Consider the following 21,675-nt stretch of genomic DNA (forward strand, 5'->3'; position numbering starts at 1 on the left):
CCATCACATTTATAGGAATCCTTTCACTGGCTTCTGTTCAGTGTCCTCTCACTCTCTCTGCCAAACTCTCCACTGGCTTCCATTAAGTGCCCTCCATCCCTCTCCACCAATCCCTCCACTGGCTTCCATTCAATGTCCTGCCCCCTCCCCTCTCTTCCAATCTATCCACTGGCTTCCATTCAGTGTCCTCCATCCCTCTCCACCAATCCCTCTACTGGCTTCCATTCAGTGTCCTCCATCCCTCTCCACCAATCTCTCCACTGGCTTCCATTCAGTGTCCTCCACCCCTCCCCACCAATCTCTCCACTGGCTTCCATTCAGTGTCCTCCATCCCTCTCCACCAATATCTCCACTGACGTCCATTCAGTGTCCTCCATCCCTCCACACCAATCGCTCCACTGGCTTCCATTCAGTGTCTTCCATCCCTCGTCACCAATCCCTCCACTGGCTTCCATTCAGTGTCCTCCATCCCTCTTCACCAATATCTCCACTGGCTTCCATTCAGTGTCCTCCATCCCTCTTCACTAATCCCTCCACTGCCTTTCATTCAGTGTCCTCCACCCCTCTCCACCATTCTCTCCACTACCTTCCATTCAGTGTTCTCCACCCCTCTCCACCATTCTCTCCACCGGCTTCCATTCAGTGTCCTCCATCCCTCTCCACCAATCCCTCCACTGGCTTCTATTCAGTGCTCCCCCCCTACCAATCCATCCACTATCTTCCATTCAGTGTCCTCCACCCCTCTCTACCACCAATCCCTCCACTGGCTTTCATTCAGTGTTCTCCATCCATCTCCACCAATCTCTCCACCAGCTTCCATTCAGTGTCCTCCATCCTCTTCCACCAATCCATGCGCTGGCTTCCATTCAGTGTCCTCCTTCCTCTTCCACCAATCCATGCGCTGGCTTCCATTCAGTGTCCTCCATCCTCTTCCACCAATCCATGCGCTGGCTTCCATTCAGTGTCCTCCATCCTCTTCCACCAATCCATGTGCTGGCTTCCATTCAGTGTCCTCCACCCTCTTCCATCAATCCATGCGCTGGCTTCCATTCAGTGTCCTCCATCCTCTTCCACCAATCCATGCGCTGGCTTCCATTCAGTGTCCTCCATCCCTCTCCACCAATCGCTCCAATGGATTCCATTCAGTGTCATCCACCACTCTATAACAATCCCTCCACTGGTTTCCGCTCACCCAACAAATAAAGTTCAAAATACTAACAACAACCTACTAAGCCATCCTCAGCTTCCAAGCTTCATCACCAACCCCATCTCAAAATATCACCCAAACTGTTCCATTCTATCCTTGCAAGACCTCCTGCTCTCTAGCTCCTTTGTCACCTCTTTCTATGCTCGCCTTCAGGACTTCTCCATAGACTCTCTTATTACATGCAACTTTGTACTCTAATTTGTCCATTACCTCTCCCTTCCTCTGGAACTCCCTACCCCAGTCTGTCTAGAAACTCTCTCTCCCTCTAGAACTTCCCACCCCAATCTGTCTAGATTCTCTCTCAACCTCTGGAACACCCTACCCCAATCTGCCCAAAGCCTTTCCCATCCTCTGGAACTCCCTACCCCAATCTGTTTATAGACTCTTTCTTCCTCTAGAACTCTCTGCCCCAATGTGTCTAGATTCTCTCCAATCCTCTGGAATTCCTTACCCCAATCTGGCCAGAGCCTCTCCCATTCTCTGGAACTCCCTACTCTATCGCATCATACTGCTGAATGGCACATGGAGTAGGGGAAAAGCGAGCTCACTGCTCCCTTGTTATGGGGATACTGGCCTACACGCCAGACGTGCCAGACGCTGGTTTTTGTATTTGTAGCGATGTACACATTAATGTGTTTAATATATAAGGGTACAAATTGCTTGAAAGTTTGTAAAGTCAAACTCTTAGATATAATCTGTTGTCTGTCATTGGGGTGCCGGGCAGATTCCCCGCAGTGAGGACTTCTTCAGGTTTGGAGTGTCTCTATTTTCCACTTTTGCTCCAAATACTAAGGGAGAAGGTTGAATGGTACAATTTCCTTTCAGGAAAAAACTCGCCAGCTGGTGGAGACCGGATTGTACGACACCACAGATGATTTCACCGTCGTCATTCAGCCGTTTTTGGAACAACTGGAGATTCCTCTAACTCCGGTAATACCGACATGATGCACTAAGAGGTTTCATCTATCAGAGAGTTTGATGCGTTTCTTTGTTGTATCTGTTATTGAAGATCTTTCAGCATCTTGCCTCTATTTCTTCTGATGTCATAGTAGAACACTTTTTTTTTTAATATTTATACACTATATTGCCCCAAGTATTGGGCCGCCGGCCTTTCCACGCACATGAACTTTAATGGCCCCCCAGTCTTAGTCCGTAGGGTTCAATATTGAGTTGGCCCCACCCTTTCCACGCACATGAACTTTAATGGCCCCCCAGTCTTAGTCCGTAGGGTTCAATATTGAGTTGGCCCCGCCCTTTCCACACACATGACCTTTAATGGCCCCCCAGTCTTAGTCCGTAGGGTTCAATATTGAGTTGGCCCCGCCCTTTGCAGCTATAACAGCTTCAGCTCTTCTGGGAAGGCCCCCCACAAGGTTTAGGAGGGTGTCTATGGGAAGGTTGGACCATTCTTCCAGAAGCACATTTGTCAGGTCAGGCACTGATGTCGGGGGAGGAGGCCTGGCTCGCAGTCTCCGCTCTAATTCATCCCAAAGGTGTTCTATGGGGTTGAGGTCAGGACTCTGTGCAGGACAGTCAAGTTCCTCCACCCCAAACTGGCTCCTCCATGTCTTTATGGACCTTGCTTTGTGCACTGGTGGGCAGTCATGTTGGAACAGGAAGGGGCCATCCCCAAACTCTTCCAACAAAGTTGGGAGCATGAAATTGTCCAAAATGTCACCTTAAGAGTTCCCTTCACTGGAAGTGAGGGGGCCAAGCCCAACCCCTGAAAAATAACCCCCCACAATAATCCCCCCTCCACCAAACTTTACACTTGGCACAATGCAGTCAGGCAAGTACCATTCTCCTGGCAACCGCCAAACCCAGACACATCCATTGGATTGCCAGACAGAGAAGTGTGATTGGTCACTCCAGAGAACATGTTTCCACTGCTCTAGAGTCCAGTGGCAGCATGCTTTACACCGCGGCATCCGACGCTTTGCATTGCACTTGGTGATGGAAGGCTTGGATGCAGCTGCTCGGCCATGGAAACCCATTCCATGAAGCTCTCTACGCACTGTTGTTGGGCTCATCTGAAGGCCACACCAAGTTTGGAGGTCTTTAGCTATTGACTCTGCAGACAGTTGGCGACTTCTGCGCACTGTGCGCTTCAGCATGCGCTGACCCCGCCCTGTCATGTGACGTGGCCTACCACTTGGTGGCTGAGTGGCTGTTGTTCCCAGTGGCTTCCACTTTGTTATAATCCCACTAACAGTTGAGCGTGGAATATTTAGTAGCCAGGAAATGTCACGGATGGACTTATTGCCCAGGTGGCCACCTATCACGGGACCACGCTTGGAGTCACTGAGCTCCTGAGAGCGACCCATTCTTTCACCAATGTTTGTAGAAGCCGTCTGCATGCCTAGGGGATGGATTGTATACACCTGTGTCCATGGAGGGGATTGGAACACCTGAATCACATGATTGGGAGGGGATTGGAACACCTGAATCACATGATATGGAGGAGATTGGAACACCTGAATCACATGATATGGAGGGCGGGCCCAATACTTTTGGCAATATAGTGTATATATTTACATGTGTGTGTGTGTTAGTTGGAATGTGAGTGTGACAATGTAGCATATCAGTGAAACCACATTAAAATGACTCTCGGGTAAAATTGATAATAATAACATAAAATTACCAAAAATCCAGGGAAGAGCGATCGATGTCCTTCAGCCGGTCAGGGTGGGATGATATGGATGGAACACGAGATGGTTGTATATCTGCATAATGCAGCTTATTAGCCGTTTTATCTCGCGCTGTAAATGTAACTCTTATCTATGGTACATATTATTAGGGAAGGACAGAGATAAATCCGAGGATGATACAAAGTACACAAACGTAAGGATACAAGATCCTGAAGACATCTCTAGGCATGGGGGCGATCACTGCAGATCTGGGCAATTAAAATTGGAAGGAAATAATTGTATGCGGCTTGTTTATAACGACGGGTGAACTGATCTCTGGGGGCTGCAAGCCGGCTGGTGCACCTGAAGTCACTTTATAAATTTAGGTCTGCGAAAAGGAGCAAAGTTGTTCTTTTTTGTAAGAAATCATGTCGAAATCAGTAAAAGTTGCCGACCTTTTAAAATCATCGACCCTCCTAAAATCTCCTTTTATTAAGTCAAAGTAAAACAATTCCCGTACAATTCTTTGGGTGGTTCACAAACATCACATTTCTATAACAATCAGCCTAAAACCTTCGCCATCTGCTGGTTGTTTCTCGGCGGTGCAGATCAGGTTTTCTGGAGTGCACACCTGCCCTCATTAGTGGACTTTAAAGCGAGTCGAGGATTTGTCCTTTAGTACACGCAAAGCCGGATTCTGTCCCTTTTGTAACTGTAATGGAAGTTTCTGCTTCCCAAGTTCAGCTTTGAGTTTCAGGTATTTATTGCAGCATCGGCATCAAAACACTTGTCTCAGACGCCTGTGGTGATGCTGATTCAGCGAACTTTCTCGATAGGATGCAATCACTCCATCGTTCATTTCTGTTGGCTGACTGCTGGATCCTCAGGTGTAGTTGCAGTAATTTACCATTTTTATAGGCTCCTCCCTTCTAATCCAATGGTGTCACAAAATGCGCTGGCCTAAAGTTAAAGTGGAACTTCACTCCCTCCGTCAACATTGACTATTTTGAATCCTTATGCTCAGGGGCGGACTGACAACTCATGGGGCCCCTGGGCAATAGGGGATCATGGGGCCCCTGTGTCCTTGGCCAAATGCAAAAAAGCCTATGAAAAAGGTACCAGGAGCCTCTCATGGGGGGCCCCCTACTGACCCCGGGCCCTCGGGCAGTGCCCAAGTTTCCAAATGGTCAGTCCGCCCCTGCTGCTAGCCTTAGTAAATAGATAGGAAAGTATATCATATTTACTTGTTTTAACCCCTTCCCATCCGGCCCATGTACAGAAATGGCTGGACGGGATCAGTGCAGGGGCGAGTGGACGTTTATAAATGGCCTCCCCGCCCCCTGCTCTCCCTGGGAGCGCTCAGCACCGTGTTCCGGTGCCGTTGTGTCATCCAGACACAGTGGAACACCGATCGTCATACGGGACCTCTGTGCAAGGTCCCGATCATGTGATCACTGATTGGCCAATCAGTGATCACATGCAGAGTAGTAGGCAAGATGTCATTTCTGACATCATTGCTTACTATTAGTGAAATCTGTGAATGATCACAGACATCACATGGTACAGGGCCATTCACAACAGTACCATGTGACAAGCTGTGACCAATCACAGCTCACACAGTATTTCTCAATGGCTGCAAGAATGCAGACAGAAAGAAGGAGAAATGATTCCTCTCACAGCCTTTATGGGTGTAAAAGCAATCCATGTAAAAAACAAAAATCTTCGGCACCCCCCACAAGTAGTACAGTGTCACCATGGTGACACCACACTGCTAGGGTGACAGTATGTAAAAAGCAAAAAAAAAGACATAAATAATAATATAAAAATGTAAAAAACATAATTTTTGGTTATAACCTAATTTGGGTTATTTTTTTTTTTTACTAAAAAGATAACGGAATCAATTTTGGCCAAGATGTATGAAGAAAGATTTATTTACAACATTTTATAAGAAAAACACTTTTTTTCAAAATTTTTGGACTTTTTCATTTATAGCAAAAAAAATAAAAAATCCCAGCGGTGAATAAATACCGCCAAAATAAAGTTTTATCTGTCTCAAAAAAATGCTAATGAGCAGATATAATGAACGCGGGGTCCAGGGAGAGCGGATATGGTGAATGCGGGGTCCAGGGAGAGCGGATATAGTGAATGCGGGGTCCAGGGAGAGCGGATATAGTGAATGCGGGGTCCAGGGAGAGCGGATATAGTGAATGCGGGGTCCGGGGAGAGCGGATATAGTGAATGCGGGGTCCGGGGAGAGCGGATATAGTGAATGCGGGGTCCGGGGAGAGCGGATATAGTGAATGCGGGGTCCGGGGAGAGCGGATATAGTGAATGCGGGGTCCGGTGAGAGCGGATATAGTGAATGTGGGGTCCAGGGAGAGCGGATATAGTGAATGCGGGGTCCGGGGAGAGCGGATATAGTGAATGTGGGGTCTGGGGAGACCAGATATAGTGAATGCGGGGTCCGGTGAGAGCGGATATAGTGAATGCGGGGTCCGGGGAGAGCGGATATAGTGAATGTGGGGTCCGGGGAGAGCGGATATAGTGAATGTGGGGTCTAGGGAGACCAGATATAGTGAATGCAGGGTCCCGGGAGAGCGGATATAGTGAATGCGGGGTCCGGGGAGAGCGGATATAGTGAATGCGGGGTCCAGGGAGAGCGGATATAGTGAATGCGGGGTCCGGGGAGAGCGGATATAGTCAATGTGAGGTCCAAGGAGAGCAGATATAGTGAATGCGGGGTCCGGGGAGAGCGGATGCAGTGAATGCGGGGTCCGGGGAGAGGGGATATAGTGAATGCGGGGTCCGGGGAGAGCGGATATAGTGAATGCGGGGTCCGGGGAGAGAGGCTATAGTGAATGCGGGGTCCGGGGAGAGCGGATATAGTGAATGCGGGGTCCGGGGAGAGCGGATATAGTGAACGCGGGGACCGGGGAGAGCGGATATAGTGAATGCGGGGTCCGGGGAGAGCGGATATAGTGAATGCGGGGTCCGGGGAGAGCGGATATAGTGAATGCGGGGTCCGGGGAGAGCGGATATAGTGAATGCGGGGTCCGGGGAGAGCGGATATAGTGAATGCGGGGTCCGGGGAGAGCGGATATAGTGAATGCGGGGTCCGGGGAGAGTGGATATAGTGAATGCGGGGTCCGGGGAGAGCGGATATAGTGAATGCGGGGTCCGGGGAGAGCGGATATAGTGAATGCGGGGTCCGGGATTTTGTTCCACTTTAAGCAGCCCATAGATTATGTAATTTCCTTTCCTTCCACCACGGGGGGAAGGAAAGATAATCGCTGGATTCTCCAGTCAACAGTGTTGATGGGGGAATCCCTCCTGCAGCACTATTGTGTTCTGCCGATGGGACGAACACAATGATCACTGCTGGCAACTATAGCTGCCGGCAGTGATCACATGAATATAATACAACAGGTTGGTTATACTGAAGTTAATCGATGGGTCGAACTTCAGTACAACCAGCCTGCCCGTAGATGCATCGAATCTCAGACGGTCGCTGCTAAACTGGCCAAGGTTGGATCCATCTATGGATAGCTTAGACCTTTGATGATCGGTCTCTATTGAACGGAATATACAAGTTATTGATTAAGTAATTCATTTTGTATTTTTTGCTTTTAGAAATACTGTTTGGAGTATTTATTGACACTTCTTTCCTGTTGATATCTGATGTACAGGAAGGAGTTCCCGATCGATCATATATGTCACCAGACTGCTTCCATTTTGGCAAGAAGGCTCACGCTCAGGGCGCCCTCGGGTTATGGAAAAACATGGTTAGTTATCCAACATTCTGTCATGTTCCTCTGTTCTGTGTCCTTCTCTTCCTGGAAATAAATAGTCATTGTCTGTTCTATGTAGGCGGTACTTCAGTGTGTCATGGATATTAGGAGGTCCCCAAAATAAAATGCATGAGGTCCCCCTAAAAATCCATACCAGACCCTTCCACACCAGACCCTTTAGTACTAGACCCTTCCGTACCAGACCCTTCCATACTAGAACTTCCATACCAGACCCTTCCATACCAGACCCCTTAGTACCAGACCCTTCCGTACCAGACCCTTCCGTACCAGACCCTTCCATACCAGACCCTTCCGTACCAGACCCTACCGTACTAGACCTTCCATACCAGACCCTTCCATACTAGACCTTCCGTACCAGACCCTTCCATACCAGACCCTTCCGTACCAGACCCTTCCATACCAGACCCTTCCATACTAGACCCTTCCACACCAGACCCTTCCATACCAGACCCTTCCATACCAGACCCTTCCATACCAGACCCTTCCATACCAGACCTTTCCATACTAGACCTTCCGTACCAGACCCTTCCGTACCAGACCCTTCCGTACCAGACCCTTCCATACCAGACCCTTCCATACCAGACCCTTCCCTACTAGACCTTCCATACCAGACCCTTCCATACCAGACCCTTCCATACCAGACCTTTCCATACTAGACCTTCCATACCAGACCCTTCCGTACCAGACCCTTCCGTACCAGACCCTTCCATACCAGACCCTTCCGTACCAGACCCTTCCGTACCAGACCCTTCCGTACCAGACCCTTCCATACCAGACCCTTCCGTACCAGACCCTTCCGTACCAGACCCTTCCATACCAGACCCTTCCATACCAGACCCTTCCCTACTAGACCTTCCATACCAGACCCTTCCATACTAGACCTTCCATACCAGACCCTTCCGTACCAGACCCTTCCATACCAGACCCTTCCGTACCAGACCCTTCCGTACCAGACCCTTCCGTACCAGACCCTTCCGTACCAGACCCTTCCGTACCAGACCCTTCCGTACCAGACCCTTCCGTACCAGACCCTTCCATACTAGACCTTCCATACCAGACCCTTCCGTACCAGACCCTTCCATACTAGACCTTCCATACCAGACCCTTCCATACCAGACCCTTCCATACTAGACCCTTCCGTACCAGACCCTTCCGTACCAGACCCTTCCGTACCAGACCCTTCCGTACCAGACCCTTCCATTCCATCGTTTTTTTTCTAGTTTTGTTTAATTTTTTTGTCTCTTTTTATACCACAGTACAGTAGGAAAGACATCAGCTGAAGATTCTCCCATTAGTTTTGGGAGGAGATTTTTTGCAGTTAAAGCAGTAAAATGCTGGAATGTCTCTGTGTGGGATACTCGAGGTGAAAACAGTAAGAATAAACTAGATCAGGGGTCTCCAAACTGCAGTCCATGGAGCACTATTCCATTCATTGACATTAATAGTTGGGCATGTGTCCTCCCACTGACACCAATGATGGGGCACTATTCCTCCATCTGACACCAATGACGGGGCACTATTCCCCCACTGACACCAATGATGGGGCACTATTCCTCCCACTGACACCAATGATGGGGCACTATCTCGCCCACTGACACCAATGATGGGGCACTATTCCGCCCACTGACACCAATGATGGGGCACTATTCCTCCCACTGACACCAATGATGGGGCACTATTCCTCCCACTGACACCAATGATGGGGCACTATTCCTTCCACTGACACCAATGATGGGGCACTATTCCTCCTACTGACACCAATGATGGGGCACTATTCCTCCCACTGACACCAATGATGGGGCACTATTCCTCCCACTGACACCAATGATGGGGCACTATTCCTCCAACTGATACCAATGATGGGGGCACTATTCCTTCCACTGATACCAATGATGGGGCACTATTCCTCCCACTGACACCAATGATGGGGCACTATTCCTCCCACTGACACCAATGATGGGGCCCTACTCCTCCCACTGACACCAATGATGAGGCACTATTCCTCCCACTGACACCAATGATGGGGCACAATTCCTTCCGCTGATACCAATGACGGGGCACTATTCCTCCCACTGACACCAATGATGGGGCACAATTCCTCCCACTGACACCAATGATGGGGCACAATTCCTCCCACTGATACCAATGATGGGGCACTATTCCTCCCACTGACACCAATGATGGGGCACTATTCCTCCCACTGACACCAGCAATGAGGCATTGCTTACTCCCACTGACCTCAGTGCCCCTCCCCCCCCCCCGTCTGAAGGACAGCATACTGGCCCTTTGTTTATAAATCTTGAAGACCCCTGAACTAGATTATGGACAGGATTTTGGCTCCCGGAGCTGGAAGTGACTTGTGTGTCAAATCAGCAACAGGTGCCGCCCCCTTGTGTCTTCTATTTGCCCGTAGTCATGAGAAGTCGAACTAAACGAACGTCCATCTTCCCTGTTAGAGACGAACGTTGGGTGGTCTTCATGTACTAATATATCTCTTTTCTTCTAGTTGGAGCCAGTCGGCCAGAAGACCAATAAGCAGGAACTTGATGAAAACCTTGGTGTAATGTGCCCCCCACAGGTGGGAAACAGAATTGCAGGCGTTTGCAAAACAAATATATGTGTAATTATCATCAGACCCCGCCCCCGAGGAGCGCGCAATCTAAAGTCCCTAACTCACATCCATACATACACATACCAGGGCCAATCTAGACCGGAGACAACTCACCTCCCAGCGTGTCTCTGGAGTGTGGAATGCAACAAAATGAAATGAGCAACTTAACGAATCGATCCGAAACCAAACCGATTTTTGTGTTCTGCACGTCTGCTGAGAGCGGGTTCTGCACACGTCTGCTGAGAGCGGGTTCTGCACACGTCTGCTGAGAGCGGGTTCTGCACACGTCTGCTGAGAGCGGGTTCTGCACGTCTGCTGAGAGCGGGTTCTGCACACGTCTGCTGAGAGTGGGTTCTGCACATGTCTGCTGAGAGCGGGTTCTGCACATGTCTGCTGAGAGCGGGTTCTGCACGTCTGCTGAGAGCGGGTTCTGCACGTCTGCTGAGAGCGGGTTCTGCACATGTCTGCTGAGAGCGGGTTCTGCACACGTCTGCTGAGAGCGGGTTCTGCACATGTCTGCTGAGAGCGGGTTCTGCACATGTCTGCTGAGAGCGGGTTCTGCACACGTCTGCTGAGAGCGGGTTCTGCACACGTCTGCTGAGAGCCTGTTCTGCACACATCTGCTGAGAGCGTGTTCTGCACACGTCGGCTGAGAGCGGGTTCTGCACACGTCTGCTGAGAGCGGGTTCTGCTCATGTCTGCTGAGAGCGGGTTCTGCTCATGTCTGCTGAGAGCGGGTTCTGCACATGTCTGCTGAGAGCGTGTTCTGCACATGTCTGCTGAGAGCGTGTTCTGCACATGTCTGCTGAGAGCGTGTTCTGCACATGTCTGCTGAGAGCGTGTTCTGCACACGTCTGCACACGTCTGCTGAGAGCGGGTTCTGCGCGTCTGCTGAGAGCGTGTTCTGCACACGTCTGCACACGTCTGCTGAGAGCGGGTTCTGCTCATGTCTGCTGAGAGCGGGTTCTGCTCATGTCTGCTGAGAGCGGGTTCTGCTCATGTCTGCTGAGAGCGGGTTCTGCACATGTCTGCTGAGAGCGTGTTCTGCACATGTCTGCTGAGAGCGTGTTCTGCACATGTCTGCTGAGAGCGTGTTCTGCACATGTCTGCTGAGAGCGTGTTCTGCACACGTCTGCACACGTCTGCTGAGAGCGGGTTCTGCGCGTCTGCTGAGAGCGGGTTCCGCACACGTCTGCTGAGAGCGGGTTCTGCACGTCTGCTGAGAGCGTGTTCTGCACACGTCTGCTGAGAGCGTGTTCTGCACACGTCTGCTGAGAGCGTGTTCTGCACACGTCTGCTGAGAGCGGGTTCTGCACGTCTGCTGAGAGCGGGTTCTGCACATGTCTGCTGAGAGCGTGTTCTGCACGTCTGCTGAGAGCGGGTTCTGCACACGTCTGCTGAGAGCGGGTTCTGCACACGTCTGCTGAGAGCGGGTTCTGCACACGTCTGCTGAGTGCGGGTTCTGCGCGTCTGCTGAGAGCGGGTTCTGCACACGTCTGCTGAGAGCGGGTTCTGCACGTCTGCTGAGAGCGGGTTCTGCACATGTCTGCTGAGAGCGGGTTCTGCACACGTCTGCTGAGAGCGGGTTCTGCACACGTCTGCTGAGAGCGGGTTCTGCACACGTCTGCTGAGAGCGGGTTCTGCACACGTCTGCTGAGAGCGGGTTCTGCACGTCTGCTGAGAGCGGGTTCTGCACGTCTGCTGAGAGCGGGCGACTGCTTTCCTTTTCTCTTTTGTTTGTTTTACACAAATAGAAGTCCAATGGCTTCAACACTTCCAGGGAGACCGGCTTGGGAGCGGAACGCAGCGCGGGAGTCCTGATTCCAACCTTCTGTTCTGCAGAGTTTTAGGGCCGGTCAGGGGCAGACTGACCATTTGGAAACTCGGGCACTGCCCGAGGGCCCGGGGTCAGTAGGGGGCCCCATGAGATGCCCCTGGTACCTTTCATAGGCTTTTTTGAGTTTGGGCAAGAACACAGGGGCCCCATGATCCCCTATTGCCCGGGGGCCCCATTAATTGTCAGTCCGCCCCTGGGGCCGGTTCACACTACATGCGTTCAGTTGCTTTTTTTCTGCATCCGAAACGCACAGAAAGTCGGTGATAGGGTGGTCGGTGTCATCGTTCACATCAGCGCTTGCAGTTCCGGTGTGTTCTGGGTGCAGAAAAAAAAATAGAACCGGCTGCATTATTCCTGCACAGAACTGGACTGGAACGCGGTAAAACACATCGCAAACGCACCAAAATGCACCCAAAACACACATGTCCCTGTTTAAATTGAAGACAAAGAGGGGAAAAAATGAACTGTAATGCATAAAAAAACACACCGGAACACGTCAAAAACGCAACAAAAACGCACATGCGGAAAAACGCATCTGGACTGCGTTTGCATAGTGTGAACCAACCCTTAAGGCCAGCAGTGCAGCATGACAGCGCAACTCACATTTTAAGTAGGAGATCAGTGATGAGATTTTGGGTTTATAATTTATGGCGCCTTTCACACTTTTCATCAGTTCATTCACATTTTTTCCCCCCAAAAAACAGATCAGTTCACGTCAGTTATTCATCCGTTTACATCCGTTTTTCATCCGTTTTTGTCCGTTTACATAATTTTTGCTTCCGTGTTCTTCCGTTTTCACCTGTTTTTTGTCCATTTACATCTGTTTTCCTTCTTTTACATGTTTTCATCATTTTACATCCATTTTTGTCCGTTTTTCATCCATTTTCGTCCTTTTACATCCTTTTCATCCGTTTTTCGTCTGTTTACATCAGTTTTTCATCAGTTTTTTTGTCTGTTTACATTAGTTTTTCATCCATTTTTGGCTGTTTTCATCAGTTTTTATCCATTTTCGTCCTTTTACATCAGTTTTTCATCCGTTTTCATCTGTTTTTTTGTCCATTTACTTTAGTTTTTTTTCTGTTTACATCAGTTTTTGTCCATTTACATCCATTTTTCATCCGTTTTTGTCCGTTTACATCCATTTTTGTCCTTTTACATCATCTTTCATGTTTTTTGTCAGTTTACATGTTTTCATCCATTTTTGTCAGTTTACATCAGTTTTTCATCCTTTTTTTGTCCATTTACATTAGTTTTACATCCATTTTTCTCCGTTCTGGGGTTTTTAACGGAAGAAAGGTAGGGTTTTCTTCCGTTCAAAAAAAATGTATGTTAACGGATGCAGACATTAACGGATGTAAACAGATGATCGTCCGTTTACATCCGCTAGTCCATAGAAATACACGGGGGGGCTGTTTTTCCCCCATAAACGGACAGATGAGAACATACGTGTGAAAGGGGCCTATCTTTCAGCACAAAGCACTCTGCACGACATTTCGGGTGAATCCTGCCCTCTGGTTACCGTGCTCCATATTTCACACGTCATTTCCTTGTATGATGCAGTCAGTGTCATACATATCATTTCCTTGTATGATGCGGTCCATGTCATCCATAGTTCATACATGTCATTTCCTTGTATGATGCGGTCAGTGTCATACATATCATTTCCTTGTATGATGCGGTCCATGTCATCCATAGTTCATACATGTCATTTCCTTGTATGATGCGGTCAGTGTCATACATATAATTTCCTTGTATGATGCGATCCGTGTCATCCATATGTCATACATATCATTTCCTTGTATGATGCGGTCTGTGTCATCGATAGTTCATACATGTAATTTCCTTGTATGATGCGGTCCGTGTCATCCATAGTTCATACATGTCATTTCCTTGTATGATGCAGTCAGTGTCATCCATAGTTCATACATGTCATTTCCTTGTATGATGCGGTCCATGTCATCCATAGTTCATACATGTCATTTCCTTGTATGATGCGGTACATGTCATCCATATGTCATACATGTCATTTCCTTGTATGATGCGGTCCGTGTCATCCATATGTCATACATGTCATTTCCTTGTATGATGCGGTCCGTGTCATCCATAGTTCATACATGTCATTTCCTTGTATGATGCGGTCCGTGTCATCCATATGTCATACATGTCATTCCCTTGTATGATGCGGTCCATGTCATCCATATGTCACACATGTCATTTCCTTGTATGTTGCGGTCCATGTCATCCATAGTTCATACATGTCATTTCCTTGTATGATGTGGTCCGTGTCATCCATATGTCATACATGTCATTTCCTTGTATGATGCGGTCCGTGTCATCCATAGTTCATACATGTCATTTCCTTGTATGATGCAGTCCGTGTCATCCATAGGTCATACATGTCATTTCCTTGTATGATGCGGTCCGTGTCATCCATATGTCATACATGTCATTTCCTTGTATGATGCGGTCCGTGTCATCCATAGTTCATACATGTCATTTCCTTGTATGATGCGGTCTGTGTCATCCATAGTTCATACATGTAATTTCCTTGTATGATGCGGTCTGTGTCATCCATATGTCATACATGTCATTTCCTTGTATGATGCGATCTGTGTCATCCATATGTCATACATGTCATTTCCTTGTATGATTCGGTCCGTGTCATCCATATGTCATACATGTCATTTCCTTGTATGATGCGGTCCGTGTCATCCATATGTCATACATGTCATTTCCTTGTATGATGCGGTCCGTGTCATCCATATGTCATACATGTCATTTCCTTGTATGATGCGGCCTGTGTCATCCATAGTTCATACATGTCATTTCCTTGTATGATGCGGTCCGTGTCATACATATCATTTCCTTGTATGATGCAGTCTGTGTCATCCATAGTTCATACATGTAATTTCCTTGTATGATGCGGTCCGTGTCATCCATATGTCATACATGTCATTTCCTTGTATGATGCGATCCGTGTCATCCATATGTCATACATGTCATTTCCTTGTATGATGCGGTCCGTGTCATCCATAGTTCATACATGTAATTTCCTTGTATGATGCGGTCCGTGTCATCCATAGTTCATACATGTCATTTCCTTGTATGATGCGGTTCGTGTCATCCATAGTTCATACATGTCATTTCCTTGTATGATGCGGTCCGTGTCATCCATAGTTCATACATGTAATTTCCTTGTATGATGCGGTCCGTGTCATCCATAGTTCATACATGTCATTTCCTTGTATGATGCGGTTCGTGTCATCCATAGTTCATACATGTCATTTCCTTGTATGATGCGGTCCGTGTCACCACCATTCCTGGCTCATACCATTGTGTCTTGTCCTCCAGAACGACCCGTATGTGAAGACCGCAAAGAACAGCAACTACATGTACCCGACCATCACTCCAGATCCGGTGAGTACCCATGTGGTCAGCGGGAAGCCCTTCCACACCCTCTACTGGAGGAATATGGAATCACCTTTCGCCTGTTTTTCCTTGAAGCCCAATGAGCCGAGTGCTTTCCTGGAGCATCAAAACAAATCATTTAGTTTGCAGCCCCGACGTGCTCTGGAGAAAGGATCCAACAAACCAGAGATATATACAAGGCTATATACCAGTGTGCAGAGGGTCCTCAGAATTTCTAGGGAAAGGCCCCTCGCTCTATGGTGGAAGCAGCGGCTTCTCCGCAGAGGTCTGACCTGCCCTTTCTGAGTCAGAGCTCCCCAACCAGCAGGGGGCATGAGCTTTGCAGAGCTATGGGTCTGACTGAGTGGACCTCTGCAGAGAGACTGCTGCTTCCGCACAGAGGAGGAGGGTCCTTCTCCACAGCATGCTGGCAGGGGCAGGCTTTTCTTCTCAGGCTGTGGCTGCTTTCTATTCCAGATCACCTAGAAGACTTCTCACGCCTTCTGTGACGGACACGGAATGTGTTACGCGGATTGAAACTGAACTGTAAACTGAGAAATGGTTTCTTGTTTGTAGGTTTACGGGAGCAAACTGCAGTGTGAAGATCGATCGAAATCCCCAGCAGTCCCCACCTCCGGTAATACCTCATCGTCACAACTACTATAGAGACCTGACAATGATCTCCCAGCAGAGGATCAGTCAGGGGCGTATTTACTAAGCGTTTGCCTTGGCGGCATTTTTCTGGGGGGGGGGGTGGATGCCGACCCTCGGAGGAAGGGACACGGGGGATGGCAGCTGGCAGGAGAATGAGGATCGATCCGCTGCCACTGGGTGTGGATGAGGCTCTGCTGGTTCTGCACCACACAGGACTTGAATTGAGCAGAATTTGAATAGTAAATGATTTGTGCTACAAGGGGAGATTTTTTTTTTATGGTGGGGGTGCTAGTAGGGATGATTGGGGGTATATGTGCTAGGAGAAGAAATTTGGGGGGAGGATTTGTGCTAGGAAATGCTAGCAGAAGGAGGTGGAATTTGTGCTGGGGGGAAGACTTGTGCTGGGAGGGGGGGGATTTGGGTTGAGATGGGGGGATTTGTGCTGGGAGGGGGGATTTGGGTTGAGATGGGGGGATTTGTGCTGGGAGGGGGGGATTTGGGTTGAGATGGGGGGATTTGTGCTGGGAGGGGGGGATTTGGGTTGAGATGGGGGGATTTGTGCTGGGAGGGGGGGATTTGGGTTGAGATGGGGGGATTTGTGCTGGGAGGGGGGGGATTTGGGTTGAGATGGGGGGATTTGTGCTGGGAGGAGAGGATGTGTACTTGGAGGTAAAATTTGAGAAGTAATAGATTTGTGTCAGAAGGTGAGATTTAATTTTTTTTTTTGGGGGGGGGGGTTGTGCTGGGATGGGGGGATTTGGGGAGGGGGGAGAGGATGTGCACATTAGAGAGGAAATTTGAGCAGTAAATGATTTGTGCCAGAAGGAGAGATTATTTTTTTTGGGGGGGGGGTTATGCTAGTAGGGATGATTGGAAGGTATATGTGCTAGGTGGGGAAATTTGATGGGAGGATTTGTGCTAGGAGAGGGGATGGGGAGGAATTTGTACTGGGGGGTATTTGGAGTGTGTGTGTGGGGGGGGGAGAGGTGTACTTGGAGGGAAAATGTTAGCAGTAGAGGATTTGTGCTATAAGAGATTTTTTTTGGGGGGGGTGGATTTGTGCCAGGGGGATTTGGGGAAAGAGAGGATTAGAGGATTTGAGCTTGGAAGGGATGATAGGGGGGCAAAGATTTGGCTGGGAAGGGGGATTTCAGTGGGGGGGGCAGATGTGTCCTGGGAGGAGGGAGAATTTGTGCTTAGGGGGTAAGCGTGCAGATTAGTGACACATGAAGCTCATACATCTTGGGCGGGGGCACGTTCTTGTCCCGGCATGTTGCCTGGAGAGCTCAGTCTCTCCCCCCGCTGGACAGGTATGTATTCGGTGTCATGCACTTTAGGCGGAGATCACATGACCCAATGCCTAGGGTGGGGCGGGGCTGGGCGGGGCTTACTTGACAACAGGTCCTCTTTACTAACATAAACTGTCAAAGGAAATAAACGGATTCTGTATGAGAAATCATCTCCCCGAATATCTCGTTTCAGTCCATGAACTGCGGCCGGCAGACATCACCGTAGTTGCAGCACTCGGGGACTCACTGACGGTAAGATTGGACGGGGAGCTGGGCTGATTGGGATTGGCTGATTTCCCCTTTATACCTTTTTTGTTCCTGCCAGAAAGATCAGTGCTTAGAGGCGTAACAAGTATGCGCCAAAGAGCCTAGAAGCGCCATCTACATGCACATGCGCATAAACGCACCTAAACACGCGCGTATATTTTTTCCAAAGGGCAGAAAAAATTCAAGTGTTTGTAAACCCTTCTATGTACCCAGGAAAGTGACCGGCCTCAGGTGATGCAAAGAGATGAAACAAATCCTCCCACATGAGTTGTACCGGATTATCTGCAGTCTTCTCTTCTCTACATCTATTCAAAGTGGATCTGGCGGCTCTGAAAAGCAGGGGGCGGAGACCTGGGGTTACACTGAGGAGAGCTCTGAAAGCTGATTGGAGGGAAGGGACACACAGAGCCCAGGACAAGGTCATCCAGAGCCCAGGGCGAACATGCCAAACTGCCCCCCCCCCCAAGATTATGTGTCAGAAAAAATTCCCCCCCACCCCAAAAATAACTGAACACTTATATGCATGCTTAACTCCAAAGCAGAAACTATCCCTCCTCCAAGGACAAATCCACCCTCCTGCTGGAATCTACCCTCCCAGCGCAAATACCCCCCCATCCCCCTTCCCAGCATAAATCCTCTCGCTCCTCAAATCCAAACATGCCCATCACAAATGGCCCCCCAAACAGAAAAAAAAATTAGCCCCATCTAGCACAAATCCTCGGTCCCTCAAATTTCCCTTCCGAGTACACATCTTCTCCCCCAAACTCCAAATCCCCCCCTCCCAGCACAACTTTGCCCCACCCCCTCCTAACACAAATCCCCCCCCCCCCCCCCCCGAAAAAAGTTCCTCTCGAAGCCCAAATACTTTCCAATCATTCCTACCAGCACACATTTTCCCCCCCAATACAAATCCCCCCCCCCAAAAAAAAACATTCCTCTCCTAGCACAAATACATTCCACTCATTCCTACCAGCACAAATGTCCCTCCCTCTCTACAAAAAAAATTACCCCCCTAGCATAAATCCCCTCACCCAATCTACCATATCACCTCTTCTAGAACCCCCCCCCCCCAATCCCTTTTCCTAGCACAAATCCTCTTCTCCTCCCCCCCCCCACAAATTTCCCCTCCTAGAAAAATTCTTACCCCCTGCAACCCCCAAATTCCCTCTCCCAACACAAATCCCCCTGTGGTTCTTCCCCACCTCACATGATGGCGCAAGCAGACATTTGCCCCATCCTCCCTCCTAGCACAAATCCCCCCCCCCTAAAAAAATAATAATTTCCTTTCTCTGACAAATACCCTCAAGTCAGTCCTACTAGCACAAATTTCCCCTTCCCCCAAAAAAGAAATAATTGCTCTCCTAGCACAAATCCCCTCACCCCTCTACCATATTACCTCTTCTAGCACAACACCCCCCCCCAAATCCCTTTTCCTAGCACAAATCCTCTTCTCCCCTCCCAGCACAAATCACCACACCTAGTGCACACCCCCCCACAAATTTTCCCTCCTAGAAAAATTCTTACCCCCTGCCCCCCCAAATTCCCCCTCCCAACACAAATCCCCTCCCCTCAATCTCCTTGCGGTACTTCCCCACCACACACGATGGGGCAAGCATACATTTGCCCCATCCTCCCTCCTACCACACAAATCCTCCTCTCCCAAAAAAATGAATTTCCTCTCCTAGCACAAATACCCTCCAATCATTCCTACTAGCACAAATTTCCCCTTCCCCCAAAAAAGAAATAATTGCCCTCCTAGCACAAATCCCCTCACCCCTCTACCATATCACCTCTTTGAGCACAACTCCCCCCCCAATCCCTTTTCTTAGCACAAATCCTCTTCTCCCTCCCAGCACAAATCATCCCAAATCACCATACCTAGTGTATACACCCTCACAAATTTCCCTTCCTAGAAAAATTCATACCTACCCCCTGTCACCCTCATATTCCCCCTCCCAACACAAATCCCCTCTCCCTCAATCTCCTTGTGGTTCCTCCCCACCTCACATGATACCACAGTGCTCAGGGCAGCCGCCTCTTCTGCCCACCCCTTGTCCTGGCCCTGGGGACACACCTCCTTCACACAGCGCACAGGAACAGAGCTGAGGCTGTCAATCACAGGCTGTGAGGCAGCGGACAGAAATGACACTTAGTGCACTGGACTGAGACGAGTACACACTTCAGAGGGATGTGCTTTGTTCATATTTCATGTCTGAGGTTTACAAACACTTTAATATTCTGGCCAATAGAATGTGTTTATGTTTAATGCCATACGCCTGAAAAGTGCAAATATATGCATGTAAGTGCGCACCAAACCAAGCATTTATTATCCATGATTGTGTATTCCTCTACATTCCAATATTGTTCTCAATAACCCCTTCCAGGCTGGGAACGGCATTGGCTCCAACCCAGGAGACGTTCTTGATGTGCTCCAACAGTACCGCGGATTATCCTGGAGGTAAGCAGAACACAAAACAGAAGGATTCGCTGAACGTATGTGCGTCCTGTATGGGTGTAGGCAGGTGCAGTCTATTTTCTCCACTGTAGGTGGCGCTCGTCCAAAGCGGCAATACATCTGGAGGGGGAAGTCAGGGGAAATTGTGTTTCTCTATGATTCCCTCGGGTCCTGGAGCAGCAATCCGGTTGGCTACGCCGCATCCAGATGACTCTAATCCCAAGAGAAGGGGTCGGCATTCTGAATGGTATCCAACAATAGTTATCCTTTATTGGAAAAATATGTATAACTGCTGCAAAACATCCGACGCGTTTCGACTGCTAGGCCTTAGTCATGACCTTTTAGTAATAAATCATATTATCTGAAAAGTGTTGAATTGTTTCTAAAGCTCTTTAATGCAAATTAAGAATCCCTGTCTCTGAAGAGCGCTACTTTGTGTTTTAAAACCTTTGCATACATCTGCCTGCGGTGACAGTGTGTATACAGACGTTTATTCAAACATCATAGTGTTACTGCTAAGATTTTTGAGTTTCCTCCTCTGTAAAAGGAGGTGGTGGCAGTGTGAAGGGTTAATTGCGTAATTAACCTGACCCAGTAACAATCGCTCCCAAGCTGCAGGCACACAGATTGTGGTCCATTAGCTGGAAAATCTTTGTGCAGGGTGCAGCTGAGAGTGGCATTGTTACGCAAGTGACAACGTGGTTTTAGATTGGCTAGTCCTTCGGTCACAAGTTGGTGAGAAGGGCTGGGGGTCTGACGCCGCTATCGTCACACTTGGGATTTGTGCTACCTGAGAGCCTGTGAGTCTGAGAGCCTGGCAGAGCTTGGATGTGAGAAGGTGGAAGCGCTAAGACACCTGTATTCATCCGGGTCACACTGGTGGCCATCTTGGGTCATGCAAAGTCTTTTTAAGTCTCTTCCCCTGGGTTTTGGCATGCAGTTGCTAAGTAGCTAGCATAGGGAAAGCATACCCATCTGTCAGGGACAGCACTAGCGGCAGGGAGAGGTTCGGGAGAAGGAGGGAAAGCTTAGGGCCTGCAACATTAGAAAGCTCCCCATTGGGTGGGACTGGCCAGGCCCATTCCACCCCTTCTAGGCAGGTTGATTGGAGTTGGATTACCAGTACTAATAAACATATCCATGATTGTACATTTTTCAGCATTGGAGGAGATGAGACCCTGGATCATGTCACAACACTACCAAGTAAGTATTACCAAAAAGCACAGACAATTGTTCCAGTACTTACTGCAATTTTTCTGTCCTGGTATCTAGTGGTGGAAGCATACCTATGGATAGGCACCAGAAAAATAAAATGTTGTTGCCTAATATAAATATTGAACATCCCACCCAATACCATGGCCATTAATATGGAGTTGATCCTCCTTCATGGCCATTAATATGGCGTTCCTCTCCCCTATGGCCATTAATATGGAGTTGATCCTCCTTCATGGCCATTAATATGGAGTTGATCCTCCTTCATGGCCATTAATATGGCGTTCCTCTCCCCTATG

General features: G+C 48.8%; 1 protein-coding gene across 1 annotated transcript in view; it reads left to right on the top strand.

Moving 5' to 3' along the window:
• The window catches only part of PLB1 (phospholipase B1), a 188,453-nt gene that overhangs the window by 98,926 nt on the left and 67,852 nt on the right, over positions 1-21,675 (top strand). Inside the window, exons 27-34 of the mRNA XM_089658470.1 lie at positions 2,033-2,137; positions 7,521-7,616; positions 10,150-10,221; positions 15,443-15,508; positions 16,076-16,136; positions 17,636-17,694; positions 20,094-20,167; positions 21,324-21,367. Of these exons, the coding sequence (XP_089514596.1) occupies positions 2,033-2,137; positions 7,521-7,616; positions 10,150-10,221; positions 15,443-15,508; positions 16,076-16,136; positions 17,636-17,694; positions 20,094-20,167; positions 21,324-21,367 (577 nt within the window). The remainder of the gene's footprint in view (positions 1-2,032; positions 2,138-7,520; positions 7,617-10,149; positions 10,222-15,442; positions 15,509-16,075; positions 16,137-17,635; positions 17,695-20,093; positions 20,168-21,323; positions 21,368-21,675) is intronic.

Source organism: Staurois parvus, unplaced genomic scaffold, assembly GCF_062004578.1.
Source record: "Staurois parvus isolate SC_StPar_1 unplaced genomic scaffold, SC_StPar_1.0 ptg001073l, whole genome shotgun sequence".
Taxonomy (NCBI): Eukaryota; Metazoa; Chordata; class Amphibia; order Anura; family Ranidae; genus Staurois; species Staurois parvus.